This window comes from Psammomys obesus, unplaced genomic scaffold (assembly GCF_907164565.1).
Source record: "Psammomys obesus unplaced genomic scaffold, mPsaObe1.curated_primary_1811, whole genome shotgun sequence".
NCBI classification, from domain to species: Eukaryota; Metazoa; Chordata; class Mammalia; order Rodentia; family Muridae; genus Psammomys; species Psammomys obesus.
The window spans coordinates 5,213,452-5,231,786 of record NW_026587556.1 but is presented as its reverse complement, the minus strand read 5'-3'; the positions used below and the strand labels follow the sequence as shown (position 1 = coordinate 5,231,786).

General features: G+C 45.1%; 1 protein-coding gene across 1 annotated transcript in view; it reads right to left on the bottom strand.

Moving 5' to 3' along the window:
- Positions 1-1,560: 1,560 nt before the first annotated feature.
- The window catches only part of Gli3 (GLI family zinc finger 3), a 255,273-nt gene continuing 238,498 nt past the window's right edge, over positions 1,561-18,335 (bottom strand). Inside the window, exons 10-14 of the mRNA XM_055603941.1 lie at positions 14,131-14,280; positions 12,690-12,854; positions 7,782-8,072; positions 4,388-4,715; positions 1,561-3,878 (exon numbers count right to left, since the gene is read on the bottom strand). Of these exons, the coding sequence (XP_055459916.1) occupies positions 1,561-3,878; positions 4,388-4,715; positions 7,782-8,072; positions 12,690-12,854; positions 14,131-14,280 (3,252 nt within the window). The remainder of the gene's footprint in view (positions 3,879-4,387; positions 4,716-7,781; positions 8,073-12,689; positions 12,855-14,130; positions 14,281-18,335) is intronic.

Genomic DNA, 18,335 nt, shown 5'->3' with positions numbered 1-18,335 from the left:
AGGCATGAGCAAAATTGGCTCATCATAACATTCTTCCTATTACCTAACACTTGGTTTTCCTCTTTCTACTCCTAAATTTAATGGCAGGACTTAAGAGGAGAAGCCACACAACCATGTCAAAAATCCCTTGGGGCAAATTCAATCTCAGGGGCTGATGAGTAAGCATTTTATTTTCGTTTATATAGTTTTAAAGCAATATCCTCGATAATCCATGTAATCTGAGCATGCACAGTATGACTTTCCTGTGTCAACTGCACGTGAGGAGAGGCTGCACTGTGTACATCTTTAAAATCTTAATCTGAAACAAAAGTGCCAGTCCATGTTAAGGACTAATGGTATTTGGAATCCACATGGTTACTAAATATCATCCTTTATGCTCTCCAATGTTAAAAATGGTTAAAGCAATTTATTCCTGATGTCAACGTATCTGAGTTTTGCCTTTTATAATTACATCTTACACATCTCTGAAAACAGGGCACTTTGAATAGACGTATTTCCTTGCTATAGGGAAATTAATAAATGGTAGCGATACATCCAGTTGTGAGTTGTTTCAATACCTATTTAGAGCTACATATAGTCAATTCTCAGTTACCTACGACAATGAGGAAAGAGGTGGGAGAAATCAATCACAGCAGGTCCACAAAGACAGTCCTCAAACTAGTTCTACCCAACTGTTTTAACCTATGATTGGTCTAACTTCTTACAAAGGAGCTAAGAGTGACATGTCTGAACATGAACTGCCTGTCTGTTATCACCGCGGTGCTAAATAACACTAAATGTTTCTAAGGGTGGAGGGAGTGCTAAACAGACAGCTGAGAACTGACTAGAGAGACATATCCACGGGATGCATGCTTGCAGAACCCTGATCAAACCATTTCATTTGTAGGCTCCCCAAATTTCCACTTTTGTGCAGCTGTTGAAAGTATGCCCTGAATTGAGTCAAGGTGGGGAACACATAAAAACCTGCTATTTATACTAACTACAGTGTGCCCACAAACAATCTTCAAACTCACTACTCATTCAATTCTTGTACTCGGTGCAGGGATTAAAAGCACACATACACGTATAAAAGCAAGTCACCGAGTACCGGAAAGGAAAACTTTAAAGGGAGACTCGTAACCCCTTGGTCACAAGTACACCAATTCCTAGCTTCTGGGATAGCAGAGAAGCAGGCCAAATCTTTCAATTTGATGACTTCTCTTCTAAAAGAAAGAACATGCACATTCTACATTTACATTGGTTCACTCAAAAGGGGGCAGGCTTACAGGTTAAAAGAAGAGGGTCATTTCAATGTCACAATACTGATTCCGAACTGAAATGGAAGACAGTTTCTCCCCTAGAATACCTTAGGGGCTTTCAGAGTCCTTTTCCATAAAAGGAATATACTTGAGACACATCCCAGTAGGTGAGATGAGATTGCTGAAATACATACAGAACTTAAAAAAGGACAAAAAAAAAAAAAAAAAAAAAAAAAAAAAAAAAAAGTCCAAACAGAGTCAGTTCAATCTTTCAAGTCCTATTTTTTTTTAACCTCTATTTGTGGTCCTTCTTGCCTACTGCCTACCGCATAACTGCGAGGAACTTGCTTTCTTCTGCAAGGGAGGTCAGCAAAGAACTCATATCCCCGATAGCCATGTTGGTGGTGCTCATGGACAGGGTTGGGAAGGGGAGGGGTGCCCGTGGGGTGGTGAGACGGGAGGAGCTGTGGGAAAGGTTCTGAATGATACTTGGGCTCAAGGCCCCGGACATTAGGCTGGTATGGTCCCCATCATCGATGATGGCATCGAAATCAATCTGCACGCCTTCTAGGTCATGACTCTCAAAGCTGTCCACTGTGCTTGTCACTTGGTTAGCACCTGGGGAAAGTAACTCAGAGTTTTCAGTGCCATTCCCCTGGAGCAGGCAGTTGGCATCTGAAAGGGAGAACGAAGCAGCCTTCCTGTCTTGCTGACTGAAGCCCGCCATCTGGTCATAGAACTGACCGGAGTAATTCTGCATGCTAGCACAGAGCTGCTGGGACTGCCCTTGCGCCTCCATCTTGATGCTGTTCACCCTGCTGCTCTGACTCACGTCGCTGAGCTGTCCTTGTTGCAGAGTGAGGCTGCCCCTTGGCATTGCCTGGCGCCTGCTGCCCCCATAGCCGGCACAGGGCTGGTAGCCCCTGACCACTGCCATGCTTGATGGCTGGCTGCTGTTGTCCTGAGTCCCGGTCAGGCAGCTCTCTGTCCCTTGATAGATGTTGATATGTGAGGTAGCACCAACCTGCCCTAGGATTTGTTGACCAGGGCGGCTGGCTCCCTGGTGTTGCATGCTGCCACTGAGTAGCTGATGAGCAATGTATCCCTGTCCCATTGGATCTTGGGCTGGTATGCCATTCACTGTGTTGCCAGCTAACTCATTTGGTGCTGTGGACAGGGCAAAATCTAGCAAATTCCCATTCTCTTGCAAGGTGTTGCCTTTCAGCTTGGCCCCTTGAATCCCAGCACCACAGGCGCTATCTAGTGCACTGGAAGCCAGTGGCTGCCTGTTGATCTGGCTCCCGTACTGCTGCGTCTTATAGGGCTGTTCATGAAAAGCATTTCCACTGGGGCCAGGCCCATCCCCACTGTGGATTACAAAGTGCTCTGGACCATTGTAGGTACTGCCGTTCTCTCCGAGGATCTGACAGCCCCCAGTGGGGCCAGTTCCAACCTTCCACAGATTCTGTGGGTGTACCACCATATTGTTGTATAACCCAAAGGCTCGAGCCTGCTGAACAGTAGGGCGCTGGCCACATTTCAGCTTGGAGGATGACAGATCAGAGCTTCCAGAACTGACCTCATTCCACTGGATGGGCAAATCAGTTTTGCTGCCTTCAGAGCAAGGCTGCTCTAGAGCCGGATACTGCTGGCCAACATGACTGTCTGGCAGATCCGGCAGGTCCAAGTCCTCTGGCCCATGGGCTACTTTGCTATCTTCAGAGATGGCACTCTGTAATTGCTGCCCATACTCTGTTTGGTTCTGGGAATTTAAATACTGTACTACGTCATCTGGCAGGAAATCTTCATCATTCAAGTTGGCATCAGCATCCATGGTCAGGGCCTCCAGGGCGACATTCTCTGTGATGCTGGGAGGACAAGGAGACGCTTGGAAGAATCGGGCCTGGCTGCCCTCTGGCCGGGTATAATTTTGCAGCACTAAGCTACGCTTCTCCACCGATGGAGGCAAACCTGGAGGATTAAAGCTGTTGAGGCTGCTGAAGCGTTGAACCCTGGGAAGTGACACGTTCTCTGAGACTGTCCTCACAGGGTCGCTGGCCCTCCTCACACTGTTCGCCAGTGCATCATGAGGCAGCAGGTGACGCCGGCTGTATGTATGACCTCCTCCATCACTACATCTCCGAGGAGGATGGACTGGAGGCAGGGTCACCCCCGAGTCCCTCCCCTCTCCTAGCAGGGCCATCCTGGTCTTTAGGCTCAGCCTTTCCATGTGGGGCAGGGGTGTGGGCGGTGGGCCACCAGTGGCAGCAGCATATTTGGCCTTGAGGCGGTACTGCTGCACGGGTGTGAGGCTGAGGAGACTGGGCAGCCCGTCCCCCTGGCTGGCCTCGCTGGACCTCCGCGAGGCATCTGTGGAGATGGGGTCATAAGAGTCGGCCACACTCACGTTCTGGGGTCGCCCTTCAGCCTGGGATGCCTCGCTGGACCTGCGGCTGGAAAAGCAAGGGGAGATGCCCGAGGACCTTCGGCTGCTCAGGTAGGCGGAGCTGATGGTGCTGGTGCTGCTGTCCCTCCTGTTGAGCGTGTTGAGCACGGTGAAGTCTACACCCGACAGGTCACCTCTGCTCGGGAGAAGGGTCCCGGGCCCACCCGAACTATAGTTGTTATTGGACTGTGTGCCTGGAGGAAAGGCGCAGAGGGAAGGAAGAGAAGGAGAGTTCAACGTGAAATTAAGACTGTCTTAAATCAGGGGCCCACAAGCATTTGTATTTCCCTGAACTGGGCAAACAGATAACATTCTCTTGGTTTTATGTCTTGGAAATGAGACTGGAAGCACTAACCACAAATGCACCTACTGTGGAAGTCTTGTGAACGATTACAATTTCCCCGTTAAAATCTGGGTCCTTCAGATCTTAACAATAAATAATAATAAAAATGTGAAGACATTTTAATTTTGTTTTATTTCAGTATTATTCTGTTATTATTTTCAATATACGGAGCACCCAGAACAGCAGTGCAAGTGGTCCAGCATTAACACAGGTAAGTTCTAGCATTAGCTTAGGATCTGTGCAAAAACCAACAAATACAAAACCAAGGGCTCCAGGTCTCCTGGGCGTGTTCTGGCCACACTTAAAGGAAAGGAAATACCGGAAGCAGACAGCAGACACATGGTCTAAGGTGGGTCTTACCATTTCCTATGAGAGGAGACACCGCAGGGGCTTTGGAGGGTAGAATAGGGTTCAGTCTTGGAAACATTCCATTCACTTGTTTTAGCCTTTCAAGTTTGATGTGCTCCATCCATTTGGTCCCTGCTGGGTTTCTCCTGGCTTGCAAAGCAAGGGCTGTGGTCACCGTGGAAATGGTCGAGTCCATGATTGGGGTTTCATCGATGGCACTGAGGTCTGCCACAGCACCTCCATCGGTCAGAGGAAGCTCGGGCCCACTGTTGGAATAGTTGCTGACGGGGGACTGTTGGCTGCTGCATGAAGACTGACCACCAGGGCTTGGCTGAGATGTCTGCTGGGGTCAAGGAAAAAGGAACACGATGACATCAGGAAGGGTAAAGGAAAGGAAGCCAAAATGACAGCTCATGCAAGTCAAGACCTTCAGGTTACCAGCAGGTTAAATGAGAAGAAAAACCATGTGTTGGTGGATGGAGGGAGCTTTTGGGCCAAAATGACAATGGTCCACCAGCCAGGCTGATACACAAGGGGAGGTGACAGATGGTAGAGGATGCTAGATGCAGTGTGATCACAGATTTCAGCCATGAGATCCTGTTCCAAAGGCCAATTCTGCAGCCATACTTCATATTCAATTTTATCTCCAGGACATTATTTTTGGGCAAATTTCTTAAGCATTCACTACAGTAGTATCTTTATGTATATAATGAGATCAGTTCTTAATGGATCAATTGCTACTGGAAATTAATGTAAATCCCAGAGAGTACTTAAGTATAAAGACCTGGTAACGTTAAAGATGGGGTCATAAGGCTTCGATAATTATTATTGTTCCAACTGGGGTTCATTTTACTCAGCAATAGCATGCATGCAGGGGATGCTCCATGGGAAAGCTCATGACTTCAACAAGAGTCCCTCTAGGATATTCAGACCTTGTTCCCAAAGTATTCTGTTTTCCTCCCTGCCACATTCCCCTGGTATTATAGACCCTTAACCAGGGTCCAGATCAAGGCAGCTGTAATTGGTAAAACATCAATCCTTTTGCTTTTGCCACACTCCGAAGGGTAGACAAGCTGCAATGGATAGTGGCCCCGAGTGTGTAAAATGATTTTACTGCTCCTTTTGACGTGTGCCTCTCTGAGTGTGTTCAAAGACACTTAACCAAATAGACACTGAAAGAAAATTCTGTAACTAATGAAAACTTAATCCTATTGCCTAGTCTTAATCAAAGAAAGTACTGCTTTCTTCCATGCCAGGACTTCTGGGATGGTAGCTGGAAAGGCTGACCATCTCAGGGCCTGAAAAGCACCCTGCCTATATCCCATTAGTCTGAGTTGCAAGGGCACCTACTGATGAAGTCACACCTTCTTTGAAAGAACAAGAAGAGTGATGCTCAGAGAAGTTCGGTGGCCCCTGAAATCACAATATTTAGACCCCTAAGGTGGTTAATGTGGGCCTTTGCAGTACGTCCTCCAGGGGTCCTAGAAGAACTAGAGCCATTAACAGCAAGTAATCACTCAGTTATGCTCAGGTGGGATGAACAATGCTATTAAGAGTGTTTGTACAATGTACAAAAGTACATTTGTAGAGATAACTCTCTCTGGGAACCCGTTAGCTTTATTTACTTTCACATCATATAAATCCAAGCAAACACAAACTTTCTTAGCAAGGGCCACATGATACAATAACATCACCCTGGGCAACCAAGTAGAGCTAAGGAAGATTTGTAAATCTGATCACGAGTATGTAAATTCTTGCTTAATTTCTTTGCCTCAGGAAAGTCTTGAGATCCAGGCGCTTCCAGAGGCACTAGGAGTTTTTAAAGCTTTGGGTGACTTTCATTCTTCAACAGAACAATCAGAATATATATGTACATGGATCTGTGTATATGACCATATGCACACACTTCCACAGAACATGTAAGAAGGCATGGGCGCTTACAATTAGAAAGTTTAAGCTGCTAAAAATTCATCCAGGTCTTCTTCAAAGAAAACAGTACTTGCATTTATTCTAGTGAGGATAGTAATTAAACAGAATTTGAGAACAACTGCTTGGTTGGCCCAGTGTGATTTGTTATGAAGACCTAGGCAAAAGTAATGATGAATTTCATCATCTGATTCCACATGCTATGTTCAAACCACAGAGCTGAGTAATGGTCACCGAGGATATCACAATACCATAAAAACTTAAGAAAGATGAAATGGGAAGAAAACTTGCATGTTAAAATGAAAACAAAACAAAACAAAACAAAACAAAGGAATAGAATAGAGAAGCCAAAATTCCCTCACCTTATTACCCACTGTCCTTAGGAAGTGAGAACAAGACATTTGGGAGCAATAGACAGAGAGGCGTTGCATTAATAAGAAAAAAGAAGAAAGAATTTAATTTATAGCATGGTGACCAAATTAAAGACATGTTTTAAAAGAAATAATATTAGAAATGTAATGTTTGTTAGTGAATGTCTTATTTAAATGTGCGTGTACGCACAGCATCTATTGCAGAAACGTGACCATGTGACTAATCTCTAGGAACTTCAATTTTCTCACCTGTAAATATAGGCTTAGTCTTCATCTTTTTGAGTACCATCTTTATCATCTAATTTGTTTATGAACACTCACATACCGAGTCATCTTGAGATAAACTGCTATAAATAATTATTCCCAGAAGTCCTCTTTCTTTAAGCAGCGGGAGGTATCATGCATTCGGGTGACAGGCAGACCTGTCCCCTCCACTTCCCCCGACCTGCACTGCAATACTTAGAACTAGAGCCGTTAAGCCCACCTTCACCCACTAACCTTGCCCTTGCTCTCCTCTCCCTTTGCTCTGGCAAATCCCACAACTGGTACCTTTCGTCTGCTTCCCTTTCCCAGGGTCACTTGCTCTCCCTGGTCTGAGTGCTGAACTCTGTCCTTATGGCCTCTGCTCTCTGAGCACATTGCCAATTCTCCCTTGCTGAGAGGGCTTTCCACAGTCTTGTGTTTGAGCCCCACCACCTGAACTGTACTTGTCTTTCAATCGTGTATCCCACTGAACTGTAAGCCCCCAAAGAATATAGACTTCAGCTTATTGATCTTGGGGTCACCAGGGCAAGGAAGACAGAAAGCATATTTGCAGAAAGGCTCAAGGAATGATTTTCTACAGAGTCGCCACTGTGAAGAGACTGGAGGCCATGTCTGTCTGCCACAAGCAGTACAGCTATGGATTTAAAAGTCAGGCAAGAATCTTAGAAACTCCTTCTGAGCAAAGTTATTTCTAAGCAGCAGTCTCAATCACTGGGCTCATGAAACTTAAATCAGAGTGGCCAGATACAATGAAGAGGGGACAGTGCTGTCCCTTGACATACTCAGCTGGGTTTTTCTCAATGAGCCTGGTTGGCTCTGGGAGACCAGGAGAGTGAATGACATACCATGGGTTTCTCGGCCTTGACCGTCTTCACCTGGAGGCATTCTTCCCGCTTTGAGGTAGTGTTGCCCAGCTCTTTCTGCTCACCAAAGGCTCCCTGAGTCGGCCGGCCGGGGGATCTGGACTGTGAATGGCTGCCAGAATCTCTCGGGGGTGGAGGCCGAGGGTGCATGTCCCCACGCTGCTTTTTGGTGACATGAGCCTCAGGGCCATGCACAGTCTTCACATGCTTCCGGAGAGAGCTGGGGTCTGTGTAACGCTTGGTGCAGCCAGGGATTTTGCATACATACGGTTTCTATCAATTGCCACAAACATGGATTGTCAAAGGTTATAATTAATTCATTACATTCTAATTCTTAAAAAAAACAAACAAACAAAAAACAAAACCACAATGTTCAGATACCTCTCAGGTCTAGCGACTTAGAAAGGCCATTTGGATGGTTCTCAGTGTCCAAAGAATCTAGCTTAATGGGGTATTATTTAGAGTGCCCCACGAGTGGTAATAGTGTGCAAATTGCCTTTACATTGTTGGAAGTGATTATGCTGTGAGCGGAATATTACAGCTTTCCATCTATTGATGATGATAATGGAGGGAGGCTTACGAGAAGATGGTATCAGGGCAATTTTACACATCTTGCAGGAGATGGTCTGTGTGAAGAAATTTCTTGTCTTATCTTGGTTCTGAGATCTAATAAATCTTTGCTTTGTAAATGTGCTATTTGTACAAAGGTATTATGGTAATAAGAAATAAAAACCAAATAAAAAATGGCCCAGAGCCATTCTCATGCTGTTTCACTAAAAAGTACTCATTTAGGTAGCATTACAGTTGTTTGGAGTTCAGGCGTTAAAAATCCCCAGCCGGTCTCTGGTCTTTTATACAGACTATGTACACGGCCTTTTCATACACTACCCAGGGCTAGAGAAGGGCTTATGGAAAACCAGTATTCTGAGTCTGCTTTCTTCCAGCTTTCCAGGTCTCTGCATGGCAGAACTACTTTAAGCTAATTTTATTTTCTACCTGAGTCACCAATCATACCTCCTGCCATAGTTATAACATAAGGATATTTATAACAAAATATTCATACAGGGCACAGAACTGTTGCCTTTGTTAATTACCAATGTCAGAATGGCGACTTTGTTTTCATGATTTTCAAATATGGAGTATTGGTATGAGTAAAGCCAGCCCTGCCTGCCCAACAGCTCTATGTCCACAAGCTCAACTGACTTAAGATGGAAAAGACTAAAAATTCCTACCTGTAGTGTGAAACCTTACACACATAGTGACCATGACCAGCATTTTCCTGTGGCCATTTCCCTAACCACTACAGCAGCTGTTTACACTGCATTCGGCATTAGAAGTTACCTAAAGTGTGAGAGGCCATATGTAAATACTGCAGCATTTCACTGAAGAGACTTGTGCATTCTCAGATTCTGCTAGGTCCCGGACATGGTCCCTTACTGAATGCCACGAAAGGACTATGTACTTCCACGTCTGTGTACCAGAGGTGAGCTAGTATATATAAGAAATCATCATAAAAGGCATGATTAAAAGAATGTATCTCTTATCCTTGCTAAGCACCCTGTCTTATAGAATGCATGTCTAAAAGATGCTTTTTCACTAAAAGCCCTAAACCAGACTGACTGAGTGCTATCTAAAACGCTGAAATTTTGTAATGTGGAGCAGTGAAGATTTCGAACATTATCCGGAGAGACTTCACCTTCAAATGTAAGATTCAGTTGGGTAGAATTGATTCCCATTAACTACAAATTATGTCTACTCAGGGGCTCTGCGATTTGCCGCATATACATGGTGAAATGAGAGTACAGGATTCCATGCATTAGGGACAGAAGAAGGGCTCTGACAGTTAGTGCCATTACCTCCAGGTGTTTGTACATCAACCCTGAGCTTGCTTAGGGCACTGATGGGACAGGCTGTTCCATGAGCTGAGTGTATGAGGAAGGTGTCTGGGCACAGGGAGAGGACAAGGAGGGAGCACAGAGCAAACACATTCATGTGAATATTAAGATTAGCCTGGGAAGAAGCACACAGCTGATGTGCAATGAGCACAGATGTGTTCATCAGAACTAGCATTTTCAAGGCCAGTGGCACACGTCAGCACACCTGGAATCATGTATCCTTGCATGCGAACACGCACACTAAGTGCTGCCTGCAAAAGTCCACAGGAACACAGGTTCTGGACGTTTACGCTTTAAAACAAAAGGCATAATAAGCGCCACTCTGTAGCTTGTCCTTGAATTTATGTGATAGCGACGAAATGCAACGATAGGCCACGACAATGGCGGACTTGCCGAGGGGTCTGGACTCCATGATTGTTACCAGCTTGACTTGCACACTCATGTACTGTTTTGCATGCTCAGGTACTGTTTTCATACTCAGGTACTGTTGGAAAGCTGTTGATGCATTTTTTTTCTTGACCATAAAATTTATCCAAAGGTGTGTGTGTTGGGGGAGACAAGTTCTTTCTCTATAACCTGTGCTAGTATGACTTCCCCCTACCTCAGCCTCCTAGGTGCTAGGATTACAGGGCTAACTATTCCCAGCTAAATTTTATTTTATTATTTTTTTTTAATTTTATGTGCATTAGAGTGAAAGTGTCTAATCCTTTGGAAATGGAGTTACAGACAACTGTGAGCTGCCATGTGGATGCTGGGAATTGAACCCGGGTCCTTTGGAAGAACAGCCAGTGCACTTAAGCACTGAGCCATCTCTCCAGACCCATAAATTTTATTTTTTAAGAACATCAAATGAGTGCTATTATATGCAAGATGTCTTGTGCACAAAGACATGTAACCTCAATGAATATGAAGTCCTTTACGTAATCCTTTATATTTTGTGTACAGAATCGTCTCTTCTAGAGAAAATGAGAGCATGCTACTATTTACAGTATAAAGTGTGAGTCCTAGAGATGTAGACAAAGGAGGACTCCTGTTTTGGTTGGTATAATCCTGGGAGGTGTCAGTTATTGAAATCTGGGTTTAACTCCCAGCTCATGGGTCCATAAGGTGCTTGCAACTGCGCATAACCGATAGTAAATGCTTGCTCACTGGAGCTTTTATTATGGGAAACACTTCAGCTCAGTTCTGAACACAGAGAATAAGATTCTGTGGATAAAAACAGGGACAAGGAGATGCCAAAAATAAAGGGTCCTTAGCAAAGGTTCTGCTCGTGAGAGGTCAGACCGTAAGGACAGCTTGAGCATGGACATAAATGTAGCTAAGGGAGAAATACAAACTGTGTGGTCTAGAATGAGGAATCCTTTCAGAGGCCATTGCTACACAACTCAGGGCGCCCAAAAGGGCAAGAACAAGGTCAGGGACAGGGAAATGCCATAGTAGCTTTCATGTAAGGGAATAACTCTCTCGATCCACCCTGTTGAACACTTGGCTATACCTAGCATAGCAAAAAGGTTTCGCACATAATTAGTTATCAGTATTTGTGAAGGGATAAAGGAAAGCTTTCAGACTCTAAAACTGAAACTGGAACTGACAGAAAAACAGCCTGCACCAGTCATCCTCAGTTGGGGCGTTCTTCATGTTGCACAACAATTCTAGAACATTTCAGCACTCCAAAATCAGCAGCAGGCAGGGAAGCACTAACCTATTTTGTCTCCATGGATTTGCCCATTCTAGACTCTCCAAAATGTATAAAACAAGAGCATCAGACAATACAGTAGCTAATATATACAGAAAAAATGATGTCTGTCTTCCCAGGTCATTAATAGGAGATTCAAAATGATCTGTACATCCTTATCCCACCATGGCCTTTTGAGAGATTCAGTGGCTTTGGACCTACAGAACTAAGTTTCATGTATGAAACTTTCATACATTTCAGACAGTATATTTGATCTCATTAAAGGCAGTTTTACTCTGTCATCAGGTCTGTTTCCCCCACCCCCTGCTTAAATCCTAACGGTTCCTGACTCAACTGGCTCACTGGGTTTAGATACTGCAAGATTGTGAGACTGGCCTATACCTGGCAAGATCATAACAGCCACTCTGGAGTCTTATAGATATAAATTTCTTCTTTTGCAACAATGTTTCAAGTCAACCGAGGACATATTTAGCAGGCCTGAACTATGTGCTGTTAGCCATCTCATTTCTATCCCAAATGAGGGGCACTTCGTTTAATCTTGGTTTATTCAAGGGGTAGTTTATAGATGAACCAGTATTTTAGATATATCTTCAAGGAGAAGTTATACATTTTTAGTCAGATATGTATCAAAGCCTAGCTAAAACCAATCCATAACCATTTTCATTTTTACACTGGGGACAATTATCTAAAAACAATAGCAGTACAACATAAACCACTATGATGAGGCCTTGACAATTTTACCTTAAATAACTGACTTAAACATTAACTGGGCTTTTAAGAATATCTTCCAAAATCCTCTGGAATTCAGAATGTCTGTAAATTAATTGTATTTAAGCTGTCTGCTCCATGAAAATAATTTTAGAAACAAAACATGTGATGATACCTTTCTCCTAAAAAGCAAATACAACTGTGTGCCTTTAGCAGTGAGCTGTCAGTGTGACGGTTCTGAATCCCTTTCGTCAGTACTGGGTCCTACTCTGTGGGTTCCTGCTCTTCTGGCAGGGCAAGTGGGCTGAATTCCAAGTTGAATGCTACTACTGTCTGGCCAGTAGGTGGCAGGTCCGAGCAACAGGAAACTTAGTTCAGCCAGGGTTTTATAGAATTTCCTCTTCATCTGCAGTACTCTCTCAAGAGGGTCCACCCTTGAGGCCCCAAACCTTTACCTGCAGGGTCTCAGAGTCCACTCACACTGGGAACAGCCCAGAGAACACAAAACAGAGCACATCTACTTTACCATGTATATTCTACATGGCGGCTCATTGTTTCTGCAGGTCGCCTTGGATGACGGGGGAGGCTTACCTCATTGGAATGCGTTCTGTTTTGGTGCTTGGCCCGATCCGAAGCGTTGGAGAACGCCTTGTTGCAGCCCTCGTGTTCACAGACGTATGGCTTCTCTCCAGTGTGAGATCTCAAGTGCGTTTTCAGGTTTTCTAGTCTCGAGTAGGCTTTTGTGCAACCTTCAAACTGAGGACAACAGGTAAATCTGGACCACTCTACACAATAGCAGCTGCAGCTTGCGCTTAACCCCCTCTCCAAGTGGATAAAAACTTGACCTTTCAAGGGTCAGCAGCTTTTCAAAACCATGGAACAAAAACTCCACTAAACTCTGCATTTATTGGGATTCAGATGTGGCTTGGGGCAGTTGAAGACAAAGCTCTGTGAGTGCCTGTAAAACTCCTGAAGGCTTTCCCCCCTTTCCTATTTTTTTTAATAGACAGCTCAATGTGGACAATGAATTTCATTATATGTTCATTGATCTCCTCCAATTCCCACTGATTTCAGATTCAGCACAAAGTTCATTAATATGGCTTTGTGTCCATACAAAGCCATGGAATTTGATCATGTTTGTAAAGGGCCTTTAAGATGTAAAGTACCAGGGCTCTGCAGTGCTCAGGGCACATCCTGAGACAAAGTGCGGTCTCACTGCAGCCCCAGCCCACTCCAGGGGCTGACGCTCCGCCATGGAGACTAAGCAACCATAGCCAAGGGCCGCTGAATATGCCTAGCTCAAAAAGCTTGGGATGAGAAGTACTTTGAGTATTTTTTTTTAATTTCAGAATATATACATGTATATTTTGAGACATGATGGTGACAGACAACAAGTTCATTTATGTTCCATATCATATGCACACAGACTAACAGTAATGCCATGGAACAGTTTCCGAGCACCTGTGTCGTGACTACGAGGGGCTGCAGAAGTTAGGAACAGGGTTTTCTCCCTGGAACCCTGGTAGCACCCTGAGCCTGGTTGGGAAATGCTCTACTGTGAGCTGCATCCCAAGCCCAGCATTCTGAATTCTGTTTCTGATAAAGAATGCTCAACTTAGGGCTCGTAAGGTGGGGTCAAAGTGCAAGCTGTGTAGACCTGACCACCGGAGTTTGATGCCTGTAACACGAAGGTGTGAGGAGGGAATCAACTCCACCAAAACTGTCTTCTGACCATGACATGCATAAACAAACAAATACAAAAATTAAACTGAAAAACAAATCGACATTGTGCTTGGTCTGCAGTGTGCTGAGCCATGAGTTCACGGAGCCAGCCATCTCATGCCTGCTGTGAAGCGATGGCCTACTTGAAGATGCTTTCTACAAACAGGGTTCCGTCTCTCTTCACACTACCACCCAACTACCCTTAGAACCTATGGCCAAGAGCAGGCAGAAGCCCAGAGACCAGGAAAGACCTGTAAAGCATCACACTCGCCTATGTGGGAACACTGAGGCTGCTCAGGTGTGTACTCACGGTACATTTGTGAGGCTTCTCGCCAGTGTGTCTTCTCATATGCACTACCAACATGTACTGGGCTTTGAAGGGCTTCTGCTCTCTTGAACAATCCAGCCAGCGGCACACAAACTCCTTCTTTTCTCCATGAATGTGGTCATTATTGATATGCTGGGGTTGAGGAAAAGAGAAATAAAATTAAAATGTATTAGGCATTTCTCAATGCAACAAAAGGAGGTGAAAAAAGTGCTCACATTTTAAGTTTTCAAGATCACGTGAGTAACTTCACTACATCACAGATTAAAAAAAAATACTACATACATTGCTAAGATACACTTGCTCTTGCTAACTGACTGTAAAGCTGGTATGGGCAAGATTATCGGGAGTAGGCTTGGCATCCAGAAAAACGAAAACAAAAACAGTCCCTTGAGCCTGAAGTCTGAAGAACACAGACTAAATCTGCGTTCCGCAAAGAGAGTGTATAAGGCAGGGTGAGCGGCGCTGGGCGCCCTGTTCTCTGCGGGTTTTTAGCACAGGACTGCAGGTGTTCTCTCTTTTGTGTGCGTGTGTGCACGTGCACGCATGGGGCGTGCACAGGGTCATGCATACACCTAGGATCCGCAACAAGGCTCGAGAAAACGCACCTTTGGTTCAGACCTAGAACAATCTAACCACAGAGAACTAGGTGTGAAGAGAACCCGTGACGGTCATCAAATGACTCTGTTTCTCGGCCGCCGTTTCCATCCACCTTCAGCATTCTATTATTAGGTTAATTTTCCCCAGATTATTTTCTGTGAATGACTGCTTTGCTGGCACCCGTGTGTCCACTACGTGGACGCCTGGTGTCTGTGAAGGTCAGAAAGGGAATCAGGTCCCCAGGATCTGGAGTTACAGCCATGGTTGCTGTTGCCGACACCCAAGGAATCCTGGTCCTCTGTTAGGCAACAAGTGCTCTTAACCACGAACCCAGTGGTTCTCAAACTTCCTAATGCTGTGACCCTTTGTGGTGACCCCCAACCATAAAATTATTTTTCGTTGCTACTTAATAACTGTAATTTTGCTGTTATGAGTTGTAATGGAAGTATCTGTTTTCCTATAGTCTTAGGTGACACCTGTGAAAGGGCCATTTGATTCCAAAGGGGTCGCGACCCACAGGTTGAGAAAAACAGTGCTAAGCCATTTCTCTACACCCATTTTTTTTTTTTTTAAAGAAAGCAAACAAACACAAACAAAGAAAGATAGATTTCCCCAAATTTGTTATCAATGCAAGGCTTTAGGGTCAGTTTTAATCTACATCTTTAGAAGGACATGTGAAGTGCCTTCTAAGAGGCAACAGGAAAAACCTACAGCCAGCGATACCTGAGGCGGAGCATGGGAGCTCTCCAGATAAAACTACGGTGAACACGCCTTTAGTGCCAGAGGAACACGCCTGCAGCGCCAATACCTGAGAGCCTGAAGGGGGAGCACTGAGGACTGAAAGCTAGAATGGATCACACATGAGACCTTTTCTCAAGACACAAAAATCAAAAAAAAAAAAAAAAAAAAAGACACTAAAATCAATTAAGTCCATCTTCAGTATGTCTAGACTACCAGGGAGATTTTTATCCTGTTTTTTTTTTTTTTTTTTTTTAAATTCTCTGGTCAGGTTATGTTTTACTTGCCTTATTTTAAGGCTACCAGGCATACTTTTTGTCCCTTAAGATCCATCCAGTAATTAAAGCTCTCTTGAGTTCTGCTGCGGCAGTGACCCAGCCTTGGATATGTACCTCTGAATGCTCCAGCTCGGATACCTAATGGTAATTTTTTTTGCTACCAGAATAGGCCTTCTTAATTATTCTTCTACGTGGCTGATTGCCTGAGGATAAAGGTTTTGCTTGGAAAAAAAAAAAAAGTTTTCTGTGTTGTTTCTAGAAGTTAAAGCTGAATAATGGCCGAGAAGAGGCCATTGCTCTCCTCTCCTCGAACAGCAGTTGGGATGGTTGGTGAACTGTGGACAGTGGGCAGCATGGCAGCACATGCGGAGACAATCTTATCCTGTGGGACGCTGTGCAGAAGACCAGCATGATGGCAGAGCCACTGTCCTGCTGCACTTCCCGTCCCGTCCTGGGAAGCAGTATCTTAGACCACAGTGGATGCAATCGTGCCGGGTATAGCGCCAGTCAGTCACTGTGCCCTGAACATTGCCCAGGGTGGTCCCAAATGGACGTCTGAGAGGAAGGCTGCACACGCCACTTTCTGCCTATGCGGATGAGCACACAGGACCACCCCATTAAATCGCCACTGTTTCAGTGTCCCTGTTACTGAAGATTAACAAACTGGCCTTTGTCCTAAAACATATGGAGAGAAGATGGGGAAGAAGGGAGGAAGGTAGGACAATGGAGGGAGGAGAATGAAATACAGAGAGGGGAAGAAGGAAAGATCGCTAACTGGAAAACACAATTCCATCCCATGCTGAAAGGCCTCCTAAGTCTCATCTACTCATCAACAGGCCGCATCCTGAAGCCGAGCTGATCCGATCTACTTAGCGAAGGAAATATTACCAGAAAAAGACATTGCCTGGAACGCTTGTTTATTTTAATGCAACATTGCTCCACCTAGTATCTCATGTTTAGTATTTCATTACTATAAGATTACTCTTATGAACTCAAAGAAGATTTTAAAGCTATCCAGACATGGGCCACTCTTTCCCTTGGGGAGCAGAGGGAATACAATGACGGCAATGATTCTCTCCTCTCAGGCCTGCAGGATGGTGTGCGGTAAGCCTTTTGCACTAGGCTCAGTGATGGGGAGTGAGGCAGACATAATTTCTGCCCTAAGGAAATTACAGTCTCCCAGAGGAAAACAGATAATAACTTAAATTACTGTATAATTACAGTTGTGATAAGCATTATGAAGGGAAATAATGGGTTCCATAAAAACACGTTAACAGGGGTCTGAGATCAGCGTGGCACGTGGGCGATCAGGGGTCAGTTCAAAGGAAACTGCGCTGAGAGCTGAGCCTGAAGGCTGAGTGAATCCCCACCAAGTGCGCCGGGCAGGCTGAGGGTGGAGGAAAGGGGAGGCTGTGGCAGGCAAGCGACACAGAAGCACCCACTGAAGGTCAGATCCTGGTGCCTTTGAGAATGGTAGTGACACCCACAGTCAGCAAGAACAAACTTGCCAGGCAGACCTGGCAGGCTACCAGCACCGTTGCTGCTCGGTGCGGTGAGCAGGCACGGACTCTCAGTGGGCTTAAGGGACAATGCTCAGATGGTCAGGCACCGGCTAGTGGGCCACAGAAGAAATGCGACACGCTTCTTCAGGCCTCCAGCAATAAGGCTGTGGGGCTAAACCCAAACTACACAGGCCTTCCACGCCTACCCCAGTGGAGGACCCCAGTGAATGGAGCCACCTGACCGGCAGTAGGCGGGGCAAACAGTGGGTGAAGGAGAAGACAGGACTCCTCCTTCCTGTTGACACATCAGAAGGGTTGGACATGAGAGGTCTTCCAGGCAACCTGGGCCCTAGTACTTTCATATGAAGTCAAAGAGGAGGAACAGCTTCCCTCCAAGCTTAGCAGACAGTCCCTGCCAGTAACCGGAGGGAGGCAGGTAGGGCGGCTCTCGACTAGGTCTAAGCTGAACACACTGGCTACTGAAAGCGGCGAGGGAAGTTAGGAAGCTGCATGTACGAGCACTGAGGTTTGCCTCCAAGTAGAGAGAAGCAACGGCAAGACAAGGAGCACAGTTGCAGGAAACGCCAGCTACGTTCATGGTTCATCAGAGGGGCAGGCTACCCTGAGCATCAGGCAGGCCTCAGGGTGGTCATCTCTCCATGGGGAGGAGCTAGAAGGTCTGGCACTGGATAATTAAAACTCCATATTCTGCAAGACTAACTTTTAGAGTAGACGGCAGCCTCAATAGGTTTTATAATTTTCCCAAAACTACTCTTAAAGGCAAACTTAGGGATTAGATGTGTGTATGCGTGCGCGTGCTTGTGTGTGTGTGTGTGTGTGTGTGTGTGTACATCTGTAAAATTATCTTTCTGTAAAAGAAATCCACAGATCTAAAGGGGAAGTGAATAGGTTGTCAGTTACCATAAGGGAATAGGTATCTCTGCCTCTGTAAGACGTTCAAATGTGTTTAACACTTAAGAGATTTTTCTTTCTTTCTTTCTTTCTTTCTTTCTTTTTTTCTTTCTTTCCTTCCTTCCTTCCTTCCTTCCTTCCTTCCTTCCTTCCTTCCTTC